Genomic DNA, 22,213 nt, shown 5'->3' on the forward strand with positions numbered 1-22,213 from the left:
CCTGTGTTCTATGGTGGGATCCGAATCAGGACCATCCCCCAGGCCGGTCCTCACAACCACCAAGGCTGGACCAGGAGGTGGGAGCCCCATGTATTGCCTTCTCTGCCACAGCCTCACTGGGGCAAGCCCTGTCCTCAGTCCAGGCCTCAGTTTCCCCAGGAGTGCAGTGAGTAGGTCAGCCCTGAAGTTGCTGTGCTGACGGAGATCTCTTCTTTCTTAAATTCAGCTGACAGTTTCATCGTATCCTCTGTGACCAGCCCACAGACCTGGCTGAGAGGTGGCTTTGGGGGGAGTCCCCTGGGGAGAGAGGGGAGAGGTCTCTGGGGGCCGAGGAAGGAAGAGTGGAGAAGCCTCCTTGGGGAGCAAAGGTGGGGCTGTGTGGGCGCTCAGGTGTGTTGGGAACTCAGCATGTCCACCTTGATGCCAGGCACATGGCAGACAGTCAACATGGCATCCACCCATCCATTCATGCCCCAGATACTGCCTGAGTGCCTGCCAGATCCTGGGCACTGTTCTAAACCCCAAGGACACAGCTGTGAACAAACCGACAACATCCCTGCCCTCATAAGCTTGGATCCTAGTGGTACAGACAGACAACAAACAAGACAGATAAGTAAAAATAAAGCATACAGCATGTGTTAAGGAGAGAACATAAGGCAGTGACATTTTAGATAGAATGGCCAGGGGTAGCTTCACCAAAACAGTGATTTCTGAACAAAGAGCCAAAGGAAGGGAGAGTTAGCCACATGAATATCTGTGGGAAGAGCACTCCAAACAGAGGGAACAGCATGTGCAAAGGCCCTGAGTCAGGAGTGTGGGTGGTGTTTTGGGGAGCAGAGAGGAGGTCTGTGGGGGTGGAGAGTTAGGGGAGGTAGAAGATGAGGTCAAGGAGGGAGGTGGGGAGGGGGAGATCATGTAAGGACTTTGGCCTCCACTCTGTGTGAGCATAGGAGGGACATGAGCTGACCTAGACTGCAACAGGCTCATTCTGCCTGCAGTGCTGAGAACGGATGAAAGGGGCAAGGGTGGCCGAGGGGAGACCAACATGGAGGCTACTGCAAATATTTATTGAAAGATTGACCTGCCCAGAGAACTGGGAGCCTAATGCCCCAAGGCTGGGAAGCCATGCTGTGTGGCCAGGCAAGCAGATGCGCAGCAGACCAAGGCCAGATGTGGCTGTTGGGTGGAGGAGGAAGTCCCTTGGATTCTAGTCCTGGCTCTGCGTGACCCTGGGCCAGCTCCTTCCTCTCCCTGAGCCTGTAACAAAAGCAGTAACCAAGGGGACCCGCGGGGTGCGGTGAGGACTCCATGAGACTATGGATGTACCAACTCCGGGTAAACTGGGAAGGGGCGTGGCTGCGGGAGGCCTGCTGTCCCAGCCGCCACACGCCCTGACGGCGGGAGGCGATGCATTCCGACTCTCCACTAGGGGGAGCCTGGGCAACTCCTCCTGGAGCAGAAGTGCAGGCGTCCATGCCCCTCATCCACGGGCCTTCCGAAGCCCCCCGGCGCGGCCCCCTGGCTGGGAAGGAATGTGCCCCTGGGCTGTCCTCATGGGCCCCAGGGCCTCGTGCTTGGCAGGACTTGTTCTCTCCAAGAGACGCTCCCAACAGCAAACCGCAGCTATTGAAGAGGTTGGTATCTGGAGCTCTAAAGTTCTGTTGGGCTCATGCCGTGGGCCCCAAATAAGCAGCCCAAACAGCAGGTAGACAGGTAAAGCTCCCCCGGCGCGGGGCGTGATGGCTCTGAGTTCACCCCTGCACGTGTGCGTGTGTCTGTTTCCACCCGTTACTAAGTGTGGCTTCTCACACCTTCACTGAGCATCTGCTCCGGGCCAGGCTCTGTGTGGGGCACCAGGGGTGCTGGGGTACTGCAGGGACTCAGCTCACCAGCCCTCTCCTGCCCCCACACAGCCAGAAGCCAGCTGGGGTTTTGAATTTCTCAAGGTCTCTCTCACTTCTCTATTTATCTGAAGGCTAAAAAGTCCCAATAAGATTCCCTTAAAACAGGCAAAGGGGCAGGGCAGCCATGTAGGGATGAATAGGTTGTTCACTGCACAAGAGCAGCCAGCTTATTGGGCATGTGGGGACTGAGATCCAGCCTGCTCTCTACTGCCAAACCCTCAATCCTGGCATGGGGCTGCACCTGCTCACGGGGAGGAGGGAGCGAGGTCCTGAGACACAGCCTGAGAGAAGCTTCGGGATAAGCCCTGTGGCTTCCTCTCACTCTCTCCTGCAGTAGCTTCTTCACTCTGCTGTCACAGACCAGGAGGGGAACATAAAGAAGGAGGCAGTGGATCCCCAAAGACAGTCACCCTGGGCCACCAGGGTTCTCTTCTTTCAACCCACAGCATCTAGTCCCCAGGACGTGCCAGGCTCTGGAAGGGCAGGTGGGGGGTTGTCACGCCTCTCCCAGTGGAGGCAGAAGCTGGCTCTCAGGCCGGCACTTTCTCTTGTTAAAAGGGTCTGGAGCAAGCAAGACTGGACTCCATCCCGCCCTGCCACTTGGGGGAGTTACTCTGCATGAGCTGAGGCCTTGGCTTTCTGCTCTGCGAAATGGGTGACACCAACACCCACCTGGTGGGGTTATCGTGAAGGGCAGGCAGGGAGGGAGATCACCAGCACGTAGAAGTTCTCAAGAAATGTCGGCTGCTGCCACTAAGCAGGGCCTTCTCCGTCTCTCCCAGCCTCACAATAGCCCCGGGAGGGAGACCACAGAGTGGCCTCCACCACAAAGGTGTGGAGACTGAGGCTAGAGAGGGCAAAGGGACTTTCCCCACAGGCTGGCAAACCTGGAAGCAGGCCTGAGGCCCCAGGGTGCTGGGTCCTGGCCCAGGGTGTCCCGCCCACCCCACACCCCTCTCAGCCTCCCCAACTCTTCATGACGGCTGGAGGGATTCCATGCACGGGTGTGGACAGAAACTTCCAGGAATGGGGAGGCTGAGCAGGACTGTCGGTCAGGCCTGGAAGACAAAGAAGGGAGAGCAAGGCAGGCCTGGCACTCATTCCCTGGGGATGTGCAGGTGGGAGAAGAGGCCCCAGGGGCCCCAGGGCCACTCTCAGAACCCACCAGCTGTGAGGGTTGGGTCCCTGTGCCCCAATGGGGCCCTGAGTCAGGGAGCCACCACTCCACCCTCACTCTGCCCCATTGTCCCAGTCCTGCCAAGGCTGGTGGGCCTGAGTGCCGGCTAGCTCCCCCGCCAGCCCGCCTGCCTGCCCACCTCCTCTGGCCAGCATGGTGGCAGGCCCTGCCTGCTCCCCGGGGAGCCTGCCGCCAGGCCTGATGGCGCTGACAGAGGGAGGGAGGCCGCCAAGCTGTCAGTCTGGAGGTGCCCCTCGGAGCCCCTCCTGGCTGGAGCGAGGAGGCTGGGCCGGCGCTGGAGCTGGGCTGTCAGGGGCCTTCACAGAGACAAGGCCGGAGAGGCGCTGCCTGACAGCTCGCCCACCGAATTAGGACCATTTGCATGCTAATTTCCAGCGCTCTCACGGGCTGGCAGGCTGGCTGGGGTGTGGAGAGTGTGCAGGGAGAGGAGCCCGGCCTCCCCGCCCGCGACGGAACAATGCTTGACTGATCTAGCTGCGTTAACGAGCAAATTATGGTAATTTTGTTATTACAAATGCATAGAAATTTCCAAAGCAGGCAGCCATTCAGGGCAGCTCCCTGCTCCTCCCCACTCCTAAATACTGAGCCCCCTGTTTGTACACACAAGCCTGGCACCTGCTTCAGAGATGGAGATTTCCAGGTGCCAGGCTTCCCTGGGAGCCCTCCTGGGAGGCCCAGGGGAGCCAGCCCAGGGCCAGGGCACCCCTTCCGGTCAGCCGCCTGGCCCTCTGCTCCTGCATCCATCCTCCAGACCTCACCCTCTTGTCCCCCAGGAGCCCCTGCTTAGTCCCTGGGCCTAGCAATCCCACAAAACCACCACAATCAAGCTGAGTTTTTTCCATTCTGAGCAGGTAGTATGGGTGATTCTCCTCAGAGATGCTCCTGGACCTTAAGAAATTCAACGATTTCTGTGTCCACTCTGTGAAGTGGGCTCAACACCCAGGAGGAACTCAGGGATTGCCTGATGAATGAATGAATGAATGAATGAGAGAGTGAGTGAGGGAGAGTGTGAAGGAAGGAGGTAGGGAGGAAGGAAAGAGAGGAGGAATGGCGGGCGGGGAGGGGGGGGCGGGGGGCGGGGGGCGGCTGGGGAGGGAAAGAGGAAAGGAAGGAGCGAAGGAAGGAAGGAGATCCCAGCTGGTTAGCTCACTGGGCTGGGCTTAATCCAAGGCCTCACCAGAGGAGTTTATTTGCCAAGTGGCAACCCCTCCTGGCATTTAAATCGTCCACTGTCAAAATCATAATTTGTCGCAGTTTTTCTGGTGATCTTCTTTTTGATTAAAAGTATGTTTTTGGAAGCAAGCTCTGGAATACATCCAGTCAGAAACTGTTTCCAAGAAAGTGAGCTCTGTGCCCCCAGCAGCGAAGCGTGGCGGGGCTCAGAGCACAGGCTGGCTGGTGGGGCCCGTCAACACTAGTCCTCTGGCGGGAGGGGGCTGGCGGGCTCACCCTGGCTTCTGCCTGCGACCCCCTGGCAGTCCTCCTGTTTTATGACGGGGATTGCAGGTTCGGGCTGATGTTATCGAAAGGTCAAGAAGCTGCCTCAAATCCATTTTGGAAGCCAGTGGGGAATAAATCATCAATTACAGAGAAGTGCAGCCCTGAGGCAGGTCTGCTCCAGGTGGTGAGGAAGCGGAGCTGGCCCTGCTCATGGAGGAGCGTGGGAGGCAAGGCCCAAATGCAGCCAAGACTTCATAACCTCAGCCGGGGTCGTGGCCAGATTTTTCTATTTGCCTGATTTTCTAATTGGGTCACAACTTCCAGAGGGAAACCGAACCCAGGAAAAGAAAACAATCATTTCTTTCTGTCTAGCTGCCTGATGCTGGGGACAAGCAGAGAATGGGAGGAGCTGTGGCCTTGGCATGGCCTGCAGGTCCCAGCAGACCCTCTGCCACCTGGGGCCAGGCCCTGCCTGCATCCCAGGAGGCGCCCTGCAGCTGGCCAGGTCCCAGGGCCCGGGGGAAGGATCCGGGCTTAGGAAGACGTGACAAGGTGGGGGTGGGTGGACTGGGAGTCCTGCTTTGAGCTGTTCTAGAAGCCAGGTCACCTGGGGACCTCCCCAGGAATACCAGGCCTGCGTGACATCAGAGACAAAATGCTTCCTTCTCATTGCTTTGGTGCAGAATTGAGGGGGCACGCTGGTATTTCCTGCCAGCCCAGTAGGGACACCAGGGCAGGCTGCTGCCGTAGCAAGAGGGCCAGCCTTCCTCTGACTAGTCGTGTGACCTTGAACAAGTCCCTTCCTTGACTCATCTGCACACTCCGGGCCTGATTTCTAAGGTGGAGTCGGGCCCTGTCCATCCATGGCCACAGAAGAGGTAACTGCAGAATGCACCAGGTGCGTCTCCAGCCCTGTGTGAGGTAGGTGTGAACAGACCCCTCCCCACACCACACAGACCCCCAACTAGACCTACAAGGCCTCTCCTACGGGCAGATCCCCCAAAGCCAAGGGCAGGGGGGCCTCCCCTGAGTCATGCCTTTGCTTCTGCCCCCAGCTACCTGCTCTACGCACAGCCCAAAAGGTCCCGGGTGGTGGTGGGTGGTGCACGGCTGGTCTCCAGATTCCAATTCCCTTGCAGGCATTTTTCCAAGTGTTTCTGGCTCCTTCCTGGGGAGTCCTCTTTCCCAGAATCCCCCACCCAAAGTGCTCTCAGAAAGTCTGCACATTCACAGAGCCCTGAGGCAAAGTCCCAGGGCTGTGGGCCCTCAATCCAAGCCCCCTGGGCACAGACACGCTCCTCCCCACCTCAGATCTGCTCGTGCTGCGCCTTTTCCTGTGTTGCACAGAGAAAGCAATTTCTAGATTCTAGCAAGTGAATCTAAGAGTCACACTCCAAATCGGCACATGCTTCCCTTGTCACCTGGACTCACCTACCGTGTGACCTTCAGCAAACCCGTCTTCCTGCGCCTCAGTCTTCATCTCTGTGAAATGGGGCTGAGCCCGTGCCCTCCTAGCTCTGCGGTGGGACCGCCGAGGGCGCACAAAAGAGGCTCGTACGCTGTAAGGACCTGACCAGATGGTGGCTCGTGTTCTGCACATTGTTGTGACCAAGACCTCAAAATGGCCACAACTGTCAGGCATCCTGCTCTGGCAGGACAATGCCCCGGGCACGTGTGTCCCGGGACTGCTCTTTAGACAAAGGACAGGATAACACGGTTGTCGTTTTAAAATTTCCTTCCCCTTCTTTTCTCTCTCGCTCTCCTTTCTGCTCCTTCCCTCTTTCTTTCTCTCTTTCTTTCAACCCTGGATCGGAGTCTCCCTCATTCGGGCCCTTTATTTGTGTCGTTGCACATAGACTCCTTATAAAGAAAATTCATTTGTTCAGGGTCACCGCGTGGTTTTTCATTAAAAACAAATTACCCGCATTCGGGGAGGACATCTGGGCTTCGCGGGTCCCATTAATGACTATATTTCCAGCCTCCTCGGCCCGGTTGGGCTCCCCTTGCCTGTCACCCCGCGTTCCTGGCCCCGGGAGGACAATGAGAGTGACAGTCAAGTGAAAGGGAAAACATGAGGGATGAGGGCGAGAGGCGAGTCCCCCGAGAGGGGAAGGAGGGAAAAGTGAAAAAAATAAATAACTCACCCAGAGGGTAACAAGGGCCATTGTCTAGGCCCTGGCAGCCAGGAGCAGAGAGACGTGGGAAGAGCGAGCGGCCGTGTAAGCAGAGCCGAGCCCTGCTGAATTAACACTCGGCCCCTGAGCCCTGACTCTGGACCAGACAAGACAGGGAGGGGCATGTGCAGATTCGAGAAGACCTCAGGCACAGCCACGGAGAACCTCCTGTCTGCAGGGGCTGGGGGCGCGGGGAGGATTCCGAGAGGAGGAAGCAGGATATGGGAGCATGTGGTCACTACAGCCCTGACCGACGCAGAGCTTGGGCGGCACTCAAGGGACAGATGAGGCCCCTGGGAGGGGGGATAGCTTTCTGTAAGAGAGAGCATTTGATTTGGGCCGAGGAGGATGGCCAAACGGACAGGTGAAGATGGCAGGTAGAAGGGAATACCCTGGAATCTGAAGTGTGGCTCCCTGGTGTCCCAGCCGGCAAGGGCTTCTCCTGGGCCACAAGAGATCCCGGGTCAGGAAGGCCATCCACAGCCCTGAGGGAGCCCAAGGAAACTGAGACCTGCCCTGGGCCCAGCGCCCACTTCCTCCCACTCTCCCTGCACCCTGGGGCTGGGTGAACTGGAGACATGAGTTCCAGGTGCCAGGCCGGCTGCCCCAGCCTGGCTGTGTACCCCCGACAAGGCGTGACACCCCTCTGAGCTCAGCTCACAAGCCTCTGAAATGGGGGTGAACACTCTAACTTCATAAGGGGCTTTCGGACTCCAACTGGGATAACAGGTGTGGCTCCCTTTATAGACTGTAGAGTAGGTGGGGGGAGGCTTGTTGGCGGAATCAGCTTATGGGCACAGGCAATTTGGCTTCAGTAGAAAGCGTTCTCCTTTGGCAGGGCAGGAGCCAAGCCCCACTGGCCCTTCCTGCCCCCGGAAGGCTCTGGGCATGGCCAGAAGAGCTCTGGAGAGAGGTGTCCCAGACACAGTGACACAGGCAGAGAGGTGGCCGACTGGGGTGACAGCCAGTGAGGTCCTGGGGACGGGGCTGCAGAGTCCAGCAAGTCAAAGGGAGGAAACAGGCGACCCCAGTAGATTTGGTCTGGTTTTTGGAAGGACTCCAGCATGGACAGAAGCAAAGCACCTCTCAGAATCTTTGTCGCCTCCACCCCTGCTCCCATCCATTCCCCTCTCCTCACTCCACACCCTCCCCCTGCTAACATAAGTGGGAACTCACCTCTCCCTAGATTCCCCTCGACCCAGGGGCAGCGCCATAGGGAACTTGGGACCTCCTCAACCTTTGACATGGACACCGCCTCTCAATTTTAGCAAAACTCTCTGCAAAAGCCACTTCAGACATGCCCCCACCCCAACCCTCCTACAGAGAAATTCTGGAGTCCTCTATGCCTACAACCCAAGTCTAGGCTGGACCCCCCTTCTGTGTGCTCCCAGAGTCCCTGAGCTTACCGTTAGCTCATCTGTCCCCCAGGTCCTTACTGACCTGCACATCTGCACGACAGACTGAGAGCTTTCCACGGACAAGGACCATGGCTTTCACCCTTACATCCCTAGGCTTATGCCTGTGACATGAAGATGGTCAGTGAACACGGGCAGGGAGGGAGGAAGAAAGGTGAGAAGAAATGATGGATGGATGCATGGAGGAATGAATGGATGGATGGAGGGATGGAGGGATGGAGGGATGAATAGATGGACAGATGCATGGATGGATGGCTACTGCAACCCGATCAGCTCAAGGCCCTACCATTATTTTTATGTTCACTTCAGTTCAACAGGAAACCAATCTGTCTCGAGCCCCTCCTTCCCAGGCCCCTGGGCGCCTTCCTTGGGAGACCCCGCTCAGCCCCACCCTACTGCATATCACGCATTCAATGCACCATGATAATGATACATTTGCTCTAAAAACATGAAAGGCTTATTTCTATAATTTTGCTTTTGAGATTATTTACCACAAGCAATTTATTTAATGTATGATTGGCTATGATTTCTCAGCAATCAAGACACAGACTAGGGAATTCTTGAAAAGTGAGAAAATCTAATCTAAAAACTGTTTTCAAATATAATGACATTTTTATGAGCACTAAATTTAACAGTTAATGAACTTAACATAATGTTACAATTTGTAGACATTTAACTTAACATTTATTAATGCCAGTTTTCCAGCTTCCTTTTCGAATTTTAGAGGCACGAGGAGTTTTGGTCAGGCCTCAAACTGCTGTCGATTCCTGAGAAACTCGCAGGCCCTCATCCCAGGACCCCTCTGGGACCCTGCACCCCCTGCACCATCCAGTGGGAAGTCCTGGCTAGGACATCTGCCTCCTTCCTCAAGAGCTCAAATCTGGTAGGGGCCAAAACATGCTTACAGATAATGTCAAGAAAAGGAAAAGGAAAGTTGGCCGTAAGCAGTGAGCTGGGCCCTGAGCCTCACATGGGCAGACGGCTGCTCTCCAGGGGCTAAGGGGCTGGTCTGAGCCCTGGACACTGCGGGGTGCTGGCTCCTGGGTGGGGAGCCCTTCCTGGAGGGGCTACCTGGCCTGCACTCCTCCCAAGGCTTCAGCCCCTCCCTCCCATCCACCCAGGTAAGCCAGGCCCAAAGCACCTTTTGCTCACTTGCCCCTAACCAGGATTCAACCACATCATCAGAGAGAACTACCACCCAGCCCTCTTGGCCCCCTTGGTGAGAAGTGGTCCTGGGAGGCAATGAGGTAGAGTGGCTTAAACCCCGGGGGCTCAGAGTCAGGTTGCTCTGCCACCTCCTGTGTGGCCAGGTGCTAAGGACAGCTCCCCTGTTGCCACTCTGCTCGGCTTGTGCACAGCTGGGCTGCAGCCCTTGTCCTATCCTATGGGCTCCTCCCCTGGAGCCTGACTCACTATTGGGATTTAGGAGGATGAAGGCCCAAGGCTCAGGAGGCCACCCATTCACCTCGGGACACCCACACCCTGGGCTACGTACCTGCACACTCTGCTCTGCACCAACCCGGGAGCCCAACCTCTTAGGGCTGGGAGGGCCTGAAAGACCACCTGGCCAACCTGCCCCAGGTCACTCTATCTAGTGCTCAGATGCCCTCCAAATACTTCAATTTCTTCCAAAGAAAATCCTGACTGCATTCCCCACAATCTCCTGAAAAGGCATCACAATCCAGTCTTGTTTGTTTCAAGGAACATCACTTGTTAGAGGCACGTCAGGAAGAAAAGGAAGTCAGGAGCCCAGACATATGGTCTCCTGTCCCCATGACTGAGTCCGCCAACCGCCATCAGGAGCACAGACCCGGGACACTAATCGGCTGGGGGAGGAGAAGGCATCCTCCATTCCCACTCCAAGCTCCCCCACTGCTGGACGCTTCCCCCTTCCTGGGCACCAGAGAGCTCCTGGCTTCGGGCAGGGCACTCTTCCCCGCTTGCCGGCTCACTCACTCGCGCTACTCTGCTTCTCCCCTGTCCTTGCGCTGGGGGCTTAATATGTGCGAGAAAAGCCTGTGACGCTCCCTCCCATCTCCACACACCCCAAGGGGACCCTCTGCTCAGATGATGGAACGAATCACGGTCATCTTTGCTGCCTCTCATGCCCTAAGGTCCAAAGTCTGTAAGAACCCGTCCCAGGTATGGAGGCATAAAGAACCACCACAGCAGTTTCAGGGGCCTCCATGTGGAGACATGGGGATGGGCGTACAGGATCAGCACACCCAGAGGACCCCTCCTTCAGCCCCACCTCTTGGAAGTTATTACCAAATGACACATGACAGCCCGGGACCACTCCCTTATCACATCACAGCCCCAGACCTGAAGGGAACTCGGAAGCATTTCCTGCCCACTTAGAACAGAGCGGGCAGGGCTCTGGGAGCCCTCCAGTCCAGCCGGAAGGTGACACCAGCAGGCGGGGACGTCACAAGTGGAGAAGCCCTTGAATGACAGGACCAGAAAGCCCCCAGGGAGCATCTAATGCAATCTCCCCAACCCCACCTCCTGGTTTAGGAGTGAGCAGGAAGTCCCAAGGTCACAGCATTCCCAAGGTCACAGTACGAGCCCAGGTGTCCCAAGTCCAGTAGGACCTCATGCCTCCGGCGTGCTTCCCACTGAGTCTTTGCTTTTGCGATTCTTCCCCTTCCCCGTGCAGCCCCACTGGGTGTCATGTTCTCCCCAGTCCCAGCGAGCTCCCAGGAGCTCATCACACAGACTGTCCAGAGCAGACCACTCCAGACCCCTCGTTCTCCATTCTGCGGGCGCCCAGACTCACATGCAGATCTGCCTGGGTCATTTGTCGAGGCTGCTACTGTCACCACCTCAGGCCCCAGGGGTGTCCAGGGCTCAAGGCTTGGGTGCTAGGGAGGCCCTTCTTCATTCAGCCCAGGCTGCCCTTCCCGCTCGTCCCTGCCAGCCCCTCAAGGCTTCGGTCACATGCACTCCTCCCTGAGACCCATGCTCTCAGGTCCCCGGGACTTCTCACACACTAGTCCCTCACCCAACAGTGCCGCTCAACTTCCCAGACTGGCAAACGCACCCTTCGAGGTCCAGAGCAAATGACCTCCTCTGGGAAGCCTTCCCTGATTTCCTCCACCTGCCCGGTTGCCCCAGCAGCCCAGCAGCCCCCTCCTCTGCATTTCCTCAGCACTTTGTACCTTCCTAATTTTAGCTCTTAACATATCACGCAGGGGGGATATCTTATTCTATCTGTCTCTCCAACTAGACGGTGAGCTCTCTGAGGGCCAGGCCCCTGTCAGCACACCACACCTAACCCAGCTCTGGCACCCAGGGTCTCCCAGGAAATGTTTGAAGAAGGAATGAATGAATAAATGAATGACCACCTCCCATCTCATCCTGGCTGCGTCTGGCAGTCCCCGGGGTTGTCTCCATTCCTGATGTGGCAGAGCGACTGGATGCCACTAGAGGGCAGCAAAGAGTCAGGAACGAGCAACAGGTGTGACCACCTCCCCCCGCCCCCCCACCCCCACCCCAAGGGCAGCTCTGAATGGTGTGGAGGGAGCCTGGAAGGTGCCCCGGCCACAGGACACACAGGAGGGCTGGCAAGGGAGGCGTCAGAGATAAGAACAAAGGCCATTCATCCGCTGAGCAGACGCTCCCTGAGCCTGACGCTTGGGCCAGGGAGCACTGGTCCAATCTCCCAGCTGATGCTCCAGTCCCTCCACCAGGTTCTCTCTGGCCCCTTGAGGCTGCCCATCCCCCGTCTCCAGTTCTAATTACCGGGAAGGGCCTTTATACAAGGCTGACAGAGATGTCCCTCTGACTCCATTCGCCGGTCCCGGCCACAGCTAGGGAACTGTGTGGAGCGTGTTTTATCCCCAGTCCACACACTGAAGGGGTCCCAGAGAGTGGAAATGGCATGTCAGACTTGGCCAGAATCCAGGTTCTGCCTCCCAGCCTCGTGCTGGGCCCCACCCTCAAGCCTCAGGCCTCCACAGAGCAGTGAGGCTCAGAGTCAGGGAAAGGCTTGCCACAGACAGACCAAGAATCCCTCCTCTCCTCCCCCCAGACCTCAGGAAGCCTCCTACCTCACACGACTGGTGCCTCAGTAACTGTACACCCATCCTTCCAAATGATCCTCAAAATCAGCAGGCACAGCAGGCTCAGAGAGGCCACGAAACCCGAGCATAGCCACACAGCCAATCAGTCGGGAAGCCACGCTCCTTCCATGGTACTCTTCACTTCTCTTGGAGAAGCTCCACACCTCTGTCTCTAGGCCAGACTTTGCCCCTGTGCTCCTGACCTGCTTCACCACCTGTCTGCAGAGGCTTCACGGGATGTCTGCATGGCCTCCAAAAGTTGACGAGTCCCGATCCTAACCTTGCTGGCCACCAGCCTCCTCCTCCACCAGCTCCCTGTCCTGCCAACCCCCCTTGCCCAACTGGGCAGGCAGGCCATGCTCCCACCACGTGAACCCACTCTAGCCACTAGGCTCAGCTCCTGCCACCTCCTCTTCAAATGCCCAAGGATACACTCGTGTCAGCCCAGCGTAAGGCCCCCTCTCAGAGGACTGACCCCGGGCGCCTCTCCGCTTCCTCCAGGCTGCAGCAACCGGAGCCTGCCCCCACTCCTGCCTGGCAATGCCCTTGTTTGTGACTGGGTTCTTCTCTGATCAGTTCTCCCATTGACCCATGGGCTCCATGGGGCCTGGGTTCCGCTAGGGAGCTCCTGCTCTGAGGCCAGCTGGGGCGGGCCGGCATTAGGCATGCCTGCCAGGCTCCTCTCTTCCCCACCACGCCCAGCTCAGACACCTGTACAAACGACAATCGTCACCATCATTAACACCTATATGGCACTTAATATTGCCAGGCAAAGTTCTAGGAGCTTTTACATATATTACATCATTTAATGCTCACTCTTACTATCACCATCATCCCCATTTTATAGATGAGGAGGAAACTAGGGCCCAGAGAAGTTATATAATTTGCCCCAAGTCACACAGCTAGTGAGAAGCAGGATTCAATGCCAGGCAGTCCAGCTCCAGAGGCCATGCTCTAGACCACCCGGCCTCCTGCGTCACCACACGGCTGCCCTAGCATCCTGGACTGCACTGCTCCAGCGCTCGACCTGGCTCTCACTGGCAGCTGAGCCCAAAGCCTCTCTTTTTATCTCAACTATTTCCTGAGTGCTACTACAGGCCAGGCACTCTGCCAGGCACTGGGACACAGCAGTGACAGAATGGACGTAGTCTTGTGCACTGTACAACCCTGTGTACCACACAGACCTGGGAGGAAGGCAGATGAGGAAGGAATAAATCACTGATTCAGTTCCTTCCATGGTCCTTAGCATCACAAATGAGAAGAACACGATGCTCTGAGAGAGAAGGGATGGTGGTCCTGGTTCAGATGGTGTGGCAGGCAGAATAACACCCACACCAAAGATGCCCACATCCTGATCCCTGGAAGCCGTGAGCACGGTCGGCTATACGGCAGAGGGGAGTTAAGGCTGCTCATTGGCTGAGCGGAAGAGGAGGAGATCATCCTGGAGTATCCGGGCGAGTCCAGTAAAGTCGGAAGGATCTTTCTAAGTGGAAGAAGGAGGCAAGAGAGAGAGAACCTGAAAGATGGCGCATGACAAAGACTCAGCCCAACGTTGCCAGCTTTGAAGATCAAGGAACGGGCCATGAAGCAGGGAATGTGGGCAGTATCCAGAAGCTGGAACAGGCAAGAAGTGACTCTCCCCTTGAGCCTCCGGAAGAAACAGCCCTGCCAACACCTGGACCCCCGGCCTCCAGGACTGTATGCTAAGACTTTCCTGTTGTTCTGAGTCACGCGTCTGCGGTAACTCGTCGCAGCAGCAGGGCACTAACACACACGTGGTCACGGGGAAGGCCCTCTGAGCGGGGAGCCCGCGGGCGAGGGCAGAGCAGGCTGGGCCAGGCAGCAGTGAGGGCAGCAGAGAGAGCTGAGCCCTTTAAGCAGAGGAAACCGCACGTGCCTCTCGTTCTTCCCGCAGAGTCCAGCGGGCCCTGGGTCGGCCGTCTGCTGCCGCTCCAGACCTCTCACTGGCCCGAGGCTCCCGCTGCCCCTGCGCCTCACCCCTACTTCTTCAAGAGAATAAAAGCCATCAGCTAATCGAGCAACTTAACTGAAAGGCATCTGGAAACGATGTAGCCCAATCCACGGCAAACACAGCGCGCTGGACGGGAGGAACCCGCCACTCTCCACGCACTTCGCTCCGACGATGGGCCTCCTTTCAAACACTTTCCTCTCTGCTGCAGCCCAGGGAGGCAAACTCCATGCAGTCGGGATTTCCTGGCACTCTGGCTAAAGCCCCAAAGAGGAGTCAAGTAAGGGGCGTGTGGGGGCTGGGGCCGCATGGGGACCGGGCGCCTGGGGCAGCAGCAAGGAGGGGCGGGCATCCCTTGACTGGTTCATCTCAAAGACGGCTCCTTCGCTTCGACTCACATTCACTGAAGCCAAAGGGCAGTGAACGCCCCTTCCTCTTCCCCAGCCGAGAATTTTTAAGCGTTTCAAATGCCATGTCGATATCTGTTAGGTTGTGCAAATATCCCCAGGCAGGAATCAACTAGTTACACCGATCAAGACACTATGGAATCTCTGGTGCAAAACTTTTGGCATTTGCTGGGACTGGATGAAAATAAGATCTGCAAACGGTCTCCATTCTCCGTTGCGATGATGTACCGCATCGGCGTTACTCACAGTAATCACGGCTAAGGGCTCGCAGGATTTACGGGGCTGCGGAAACAGAGTCTACACACCACAGAAGACCAAAAAGGCCCGTTTGGTAGACATGGGGATACCGTGGAGCCAGAAAGGACAGATGACACCCTTAGGCAGAATCAGAATTCAAAATAAACAAGAGTCCAAGCTGGCATTTAATACGGAAAAATATAATGTCTATTTTTCCAGACCCAAAAGCTCAACTGCCCGAGTGGACCCTGGAGGTAACCCCTCCTCCACACATGCCAAACGCAAACCCAGTGCTCGGAAGCCCGCCCTCACACGGGGAAGAGGCGGCAGCCACACTTTCCCGAAACCTGGAGCAGAAAGGAGTCAGAAGATTCCCTCTGCGTCCGGGCTCCCTGCCGGGCAGGAGGGGCTGTTCCCTACGGTGGAGCAGCCATCGTCCCAGCCTCAGAGACAAACCAGGACAGACGGCTCCTTAGAGCCGCGCCAGGCTGGTTTCTCCAAACCTGCCCACGTGCCCTCCGGGCGATAAAACGCTCTGGCCTCTGCGCCCCCACGGTGGAATGGATGCTTCCAGATTCAGAAGCCCAAGAGGTTATGAATGCGAAATCTGGACAAATACGCAGTTCAAATCCTCCAACAGGTGTGGCATGTCCATGTCCTAATGCCCGGAACCCGTGACTGTTCCTTATGCGGCCAAAGAAAGGGCGGAGTGGTCTCTGTAGATGTAATTACGTTAAGGGTCTTGAAATAGGAAGACTATCCTATGTTATCCGGGGGGCCCTAAATGTGGTCACACGTAGCCTTATAAGGGAGAGGCAGAGGGACCTTCACACACGCAGAGTGATGAGAAGATGGCGCCACAAGACATGCAGGTGTAGTGACGCAGCCACAACCCAAAGATGCAGGAGCCACAGAAGGTAGACAGGAAAGGAGGGGCTCTGGCCCAGGGCCTCTGGGGGAGCACGGCCCAGCCGACACCTTGATGCTGGGCCCAGTGACACTGATTTCAGCCTTCTGAGCTCCAGGACTGTGAGAGATGAAATTTCTCTTGTTTTAAAACATCAAGTTTGTGCTAATTTGTTATCACAGCCACAGGAAACTCATAGAAGGGTCAATATTAATTTTCCCTGCCTCCCTCCCTTAGCCAACACATGCACAAAAGGACCTACTATGTGCTGGGGACTGTGTGGGGTGCGGAAGACAAGGAAAACGGAGGGCCTGGCCCTCAATGAGCTCCCCTCCCAGTGGCATCGCTAAGTGGGCCACAGACACACTGGGCCATGTGGCGTAACAAGGCCACCGAAAGCCCTGTGCCCCAAGGAGGGTGCCCCAGAAGGCTTCATGGGGCAGCTGACGCTGGCACTCAGCCCTGAAGGGTGAAGCCAATCTGAGGCGGAACCAGGAAGCAGTCTCAGCCAAGGGCACAGGATAAGGAGCGACACTGGTGAGAGTGGGAGGCGTGCTGGGAACCAGTGAGCAGTCACGGTTGGGAGGCTAGGAGAGGAGGCCAGACTGTGCTGACACCTGAATGGTAGGCCTAGGACCTGCTCTGTTGAAAGGAGAGCCATCTTCACTGTGGGCCAACCCTGGGGGCAGTTCCAGCAAAGATGTTGCACGCACGCCAGCACTGCCCCGTGAAGCCGTACAGGAAACAGATTTGGAAAGCATGCTGGAAACAGGGTCCCAAAGGCATGACACTGGTCAAGGGACAGTGACTAAGGGCCATGCCTGCCGCACGCGGAGTCCCAGACCTAACACTGGGTTTGGCACTGAGTGAGTGCTGGGTGCATGAGAAGAGAAAGCAAGAAAAGAAGAAAGAAGGTAGGGGGGAGAGAGATGCACAGCAGGAGTGGAGGGAAAGAGAGATGAGGAGGACACGGGGCCCCCTGACAAAATGCTTGTGTCCCTCCCTCCATGCTGCGCACCCTCCCTCTGTGCCAGGGGAGAGTCTCAGGGGACTGTGCCCCAGGTCCACCCCGCAGTCGCCCCTCCAGCTGCTGCCAGCAGGTTTGGTGAGGGTGTGCCCTTGATCAGGCCTATGATTCCTGCTGCCACCGTTAATAGGCAAGGAGCCACCATTGGTTCCCACTGGGGGCTCTGCCAGGCCCACGGCCATTTGTATCTTGAGCCTGGTAATTAGGGCTGGGGGAATCACAGGGCCGGAGAGCAGGTGCTGTTTGGATAAACTTAGGAAAGTTCAGCTGCTTCTCTGAAGTTGGCCTCTTTGGGTTTTGCAGCGGGTAGCCAGCAGGGCCAGCTGGGAGGCCTCAGCTTCCCCTGCCGACATGCTCTGAGGACATGGGCTGCCGCCTCCCACTCTACACAGTACAGAGGAAGGAGCCCTGGATGGGAGCACAGAGGCCCAGGTTCGAGTCCTCCCAGCTGCAGGCTGCGCAGCCTTGGGCAATGCCCTAGCTGCTCTGAGTCTCAGCTTCCCCTTTGGGAAAATGGGGACACATTCCTTACACTTGGGACCCTGCCCCACTCCCAGGGCTGTAACATCCAAGGGCTCCTGGGACGCGCTCTGCATTCTATGAAGTGCTACATGACACCCAGGGGCCATTCATGTATCTCCTGAGATCCGTCTCCTGAAGCCACCCTAAGTGTGACGGCTGGGAGAGGAGTGGGGCTGGGGAGGAGGGCACGCGTCCCCCGGCCTCTGTTTGCCTTGAGCACACTACTTCCCCATGCTCTGCCCTGGGCCATCCCTGCAGCAGAAAAGGCAACGGCTTTGCAGGTGTGGACCTGGCAGGCCTCCCCGCATTGGCACCGCCCAGGCCAAGAGCACACACGGAGGCAGTGTCCTGTGTGTCTCATATTTAAAAGTCATAAATCAAGCTAACAAACCATTAAATGAAATATGCTCTGTCTTCCTACCTCGTTAAATACATCTTCCTAATCACCTGGGAGGCCAGGAGCAAAGCTAGAATTTGGGACTCCTTGGCATCTGTGCCAGGACCTGGGTGCGTGGGAAAAGCCCAGCTGAGCTCTGATCTGCCCCACGCCCCTTCCACCCCAGCTCCACTCCTCATCCTGCAGGGCCTCCTGTCCAAGCCCTGTCCACCCCCCACAAAGAGCTAGACCTCGGGCCCCAGGGTGCACAAGCCTGTGACGTGGGCTGGGGAAGAGGCTTGGGGCCGTTTACGCAGGACCCCAGGGTGGGCCAGAAGTGGGGTGTGGGCACCAGGTGGGCACATCCCCTTGGCCCTGTAGACTCTAGTCCATGGGGGGAGCGGGGGACGAGGGACACGGCCCTTGCAGGGCCAGAGCAGGACCACTATGGAGTGGCTGCGGAGCAGGGCCCTTTTGCCTGGGCCTAAGGGAGGGCCACACTGGGCCATGGCTCTAGTCGTAGCTCTGCCTCCTACTTGCTGGGTGACTTAGGCACATGCCAGCCCCTCTCTGGGCTCAATTTCTTTACCAAGAAAGTGGGTGCATGATCCACCCGCCTACTTCTCAGAGCTGCTGTGAGGCTCCAAAGAGAAAGCCGGCCAGGTGGGGAGGGGGTGAAATAACCAACCTGGCTTTTTCAAACACCCCAGAGAGTCAACAGCATGTGTTGGGGGGAGCGGGCCCACAGAGGCCCCAGCACTGAATGAATGGCGTTGCCCCTGTAAGTGACCTGAAACAAGAGACAACACGAACCCACAAAAGCAGTGTAACAGCATCCACTTGACCCACTTAACAGCATCCAACCGAGTCCTGATTTCCCTCGATTTTTTTTTTGGCTTCTTTCCAAAATTGATGCTTTGGGTATCCCAGCTCTGCTCATGCCCTGAGTCCAGGGACAGCCAGCACCACGATGACGTGTGGTCTTGTCCCCACACCACCCTGCAATGGGAGGAGACGTGGTGGCCTCCTTTCCAAATATTTTAAAGGAAACTGACACAGCCAGCCGGGGAGATGATGTTTCAATGGCCTCAGGGTGTTCAGTTTGGAATCTAGTGACAAACCCACAAGCTAACATCCTGTGGGTCCCGAGCACAGTGTCCTCAACCCCAGGGAGTAAGGCCACGGAGAGCAGCTTGGGCAGGCGCGGTGGGGAGGGGGCTTCCTTGTGTGCACGTCACACAGACTGGGGGAAGGAGGGAGGATGGGAGAGAGAGGACGGGGGAGGGCACCCCACGCCCTACTAGCTGGGTGACCTTCGGCCAGGTCCTGCCCCACTCTGTTCAGAGTCCCCTTGAGACCAGCGAGGGGCTGTCTGAGTGACTGCAGGCCTCTGCCTGATTTATCCAGTCCACTTCTCAGAAGCACAGGGGTCACCCGGGCTGTTTGGGGGGTGCCCGCTGGACCCCCCTCCGCCGCCTGCTGAGGAGACGCTGACAGTGCAAACTCACCAGGCACCATCCCTGTCAGCGTCGGCGCTGAGTAGCTGCCCTGTCCGGCCGGGGGGACGTGCGGAGGGTACCCGGGGAGAGTCGTGCTCGCCAAGTCGCGGCCTGAGGAATCAAAGCAACAGATCACGGGGTGAGCATCTCCGCGGCCAACCGCTCGCGTCCACAGCTCCCCGGACACCTGCACATTTGTCACGCCTGGACGCTGAACGCCAGCGTGCTCCCAGCTCCCGCCTTTGCTCACCCGGACACACACACACACACACACACACACCCCTCCAGCCACCCTGGCTCCACTCAGCAGGGACCAAGGATAGCTCAGCCGTGTCCCTAGGAAACTGGAGCTCCGGCCAGCTTGCCTGGCTCTCTCCTCCCCTCCACACCTTTGCTTCCGCTGCACCCTCTGCATGAAGCACCCTCTGCAGCAGCACAGGGCCCTGCCCCATGTGCCTTCAAAAGCCAGCTCAGATGCCTCCATCTTCCTCTTCTTGACAGCCCACTGCAGTAGGCAGGGCTATGCCCGCCTCCGAGCCCTGCGCGCCGGGTCTGGTCCTTCTGAATCCTTCCTCCTTTGGCTAGAGCTAGTCATCCACTCAGTGGAGGCGCAGGAGGTGCCTCCTGACACGAGATACTGTTCTGGGCACTGGGACATGGAGGGCAAGGCCTCGGCCCTCAGGGGCAGACGCTCTGGTGGGTGCACGTCCACCTCTGTGCAGGCTCCCAGCTCCTGGAGGGCAGGGGTGACACCTCATTCATTACCCCAAAGCCCCTGCCTCTGACACATGGCTTGGCACCTAGTAGGCTCATCGCGAATAAAGGTGCAGACGAATGGAGCATCTCATGTGCTGGGGTCCAGACCACGTGGAAGAAAACCCCAAGGTGGCAGAACTCTGTAAGGGAGATGCCCCTGAGATCTGTCCTCCTCTTAGGGAAGGAGCGGGGCTACAGGCCCCTCGAACACCGCCAGTCGTACGTGTGTACCAAGGTGCTCATGGACAAGACCGATAACCCAGACCGTGGGGGATCAGACTGTTCCAGGATTATCTGTTGTGCCCTGAGGACAAGGCCCCACCTCTGTGGGTGGAACTGGCAGTTGTTCCTGAAGGACAGGAACGTACCTGCTGTCAGCCATCCGGGACGTAGGTGGGAAGTGAGGTGGCTTTGGGATGAGGGATGGAGAGAAGAACCTCGACGTCTTCTGGATGGGGACACTGAGGACTGGGGAGGCCAGAAGAGGTCCAGGGGCAAGGGGGAGCCATTTCTGACCGCATGGCACCAGGCCCAGCCCCCGGAGCCTCCCCCAGGGCCCAGCAGGGGGGTGCAGGTGGCAGACGGGGAGACGACTCTGAGCTCCAGCTCCACCAGCCCAGGGAGATGGACCCCTCTGACCAACACCCCCCAAAGAATCCAAGCCAGCCACAGTGTGAGCCCATGAATGTTCCCGGATGAATGGACAGCCCTCCTAGTACCAGTCATCAAAGACTGTCCAGCCAGCGCCCAGAGGCTGCTTCATTTCACAAGGTCCTGCTTACTTTCCAGAACCTTACAGAAGACCAGGCAGCTGCCGGACAGGAGGCTCCCTCCCTCCCTCCACTCACTATCCCCCTGGCTTTGGACAGGGCATCCTGGCTATGACAAGCAAGGCTCGGGTCTCTTCACATGAGGCATTGCTCCAGGGCAGCAAATGCCCCAGGAGTTGCCTCTGGGAGTCCCTGATCCCCCATGTGACCTGCACATGACTCCCCATGAGCACTGAGATTAAACAGAAAACTGGAGTTGGCAGAACTGACCACACTTACAAGGTGATTTAAGGAGGTTTACCCCCACCCCCACCCTCTCATGCCTCCACTCTCACCCTCTTCCAACCCAGCACCCACACCCCTCTACAGCAGCTCCTGTCTCCACGAAGTACAGGCTTCAGGATCAAGTCTTTGTACCCCAAGGTTGGAATGGCATAGGCCTACCAATATTTATCAGTGAGAGAAGTGGCCCTGCCGGAGAAGCAGGAGCTCCCTGGCATCCGTAAGAGCTCTCTCCGTCTGCGGTCAAGGATCGGTGCAGGAAGGGCTCCTGGAGCTTTTCTGGAAAGATCCTTGTAGCCATTTTGTAGATGGAAAAACTGAGACTCATGGTGAGTGGGGAGCAACTGGCTCAGGTCCCACAGGGAGCAGATGGCAGAGCAGGGACCTCAGCCCACACTTCCTACCATCAGCCCAGGCCCCTCCTCTACCTTAAACACATCATGGTGGGGGTGGGGGAGCAGTCTCCTCCACACTTGTGACAGAGATCTGGTGACCTGAGGGTTGCTGGACCCTCATCTGAGGAAGCAGAGTGGGCGTAAGTGTCAGCCTAGTGGGTACTAGGTCACAGAGCCAGAGGTCAGCCCGTGAGGCATGCACAGAAAGAGCACGGCAAGGCTGTGCTGATGGGCTGGCTCCCCCATCAACCAGTGGAGCAGCTCCTACCTGGGCCCTGGCCCCAGGCACAGCCCCAGACGATGATGACCACAACAAACCACAAACGCTGACACAGAAATTACAAAATACCAGGCTCTGTTCTCAGTATTTTAAATTATTAACTTCTTTAACCCTCAACAATCCTATGAGGTAAGGTACTGACACGATTCCCATTTTACAGGATAATGAGACACAGAAAGGTCAAATAATTTATCCATAGTTGCAGAGTAAGGGCCGGAATTCGAACCCAAGCAATCCGATGTCAAAATCCACGTGTTTAGCCACTCCACTCCACTGCCTTGAGCATCTGCCTGGCTGTGCTTCTGACCACGAGTCCAGAGGCTCCACGTGCCTCAGCTGGGACACCCAGACTGAGCCTTGCCTTCTGGCCACAGTATCACCACTGCTTATTGGCTCCATCATGGAGAAGGAAACTCAACTACACAGTTTTGTGGATATACGTGTTGTGGGGGAGCCAGGACCACATCGGGAAAGCCAAATTGGCCTCCCGAAAGACAAAGGTGTTATCCTGATAAGAGGCTGCCCAGTGCAGGGGAGCGCATGGGGCAAGCCTCAGGAGGTCCACATTCCCCGTGGGTGCCTGAGACGGATAAG

At 57.2% G+C, this 22,213-nt stretch overlaps 1 protein-coding gene across 1 annotated transcript in view; it reads right to left on the reverse strand.

Annotated features, from left to right (window-relative positions):
• PAX5 (paired box 5) overlaps positions 1-22,213 on the reverse strand; it is a 181,706-nt gene that overhangs the window by 19,778 nt on the left and 139,715 nt on the right. Inside the window, exon 14 of the mRNA XM_046671775.1 lies at positions 19,146-19,247. Coding sequence (XP_046527731.1) covers positions 19,146-19,247 — 102 coding nt within the window. The remainder of the gene's footprint in view (positions 1-19,145; positions 19,248-22,213) is intronic.

The sequence above is a fragment of the Equus quagga genome, chromosome 1, assembly GCF_021613505.1.
Source record: "Equus quagga isolate Etosha38 chromosome 1, UCLA_HA_Equagga_1.0, whole genome shotgun sequence".
NCBI classification, from domain to species: Eukaryota; Metazoa; Chordata; class Mammalia; order Perissodactyla; family Equidae; genus Equus; species Equus quagga.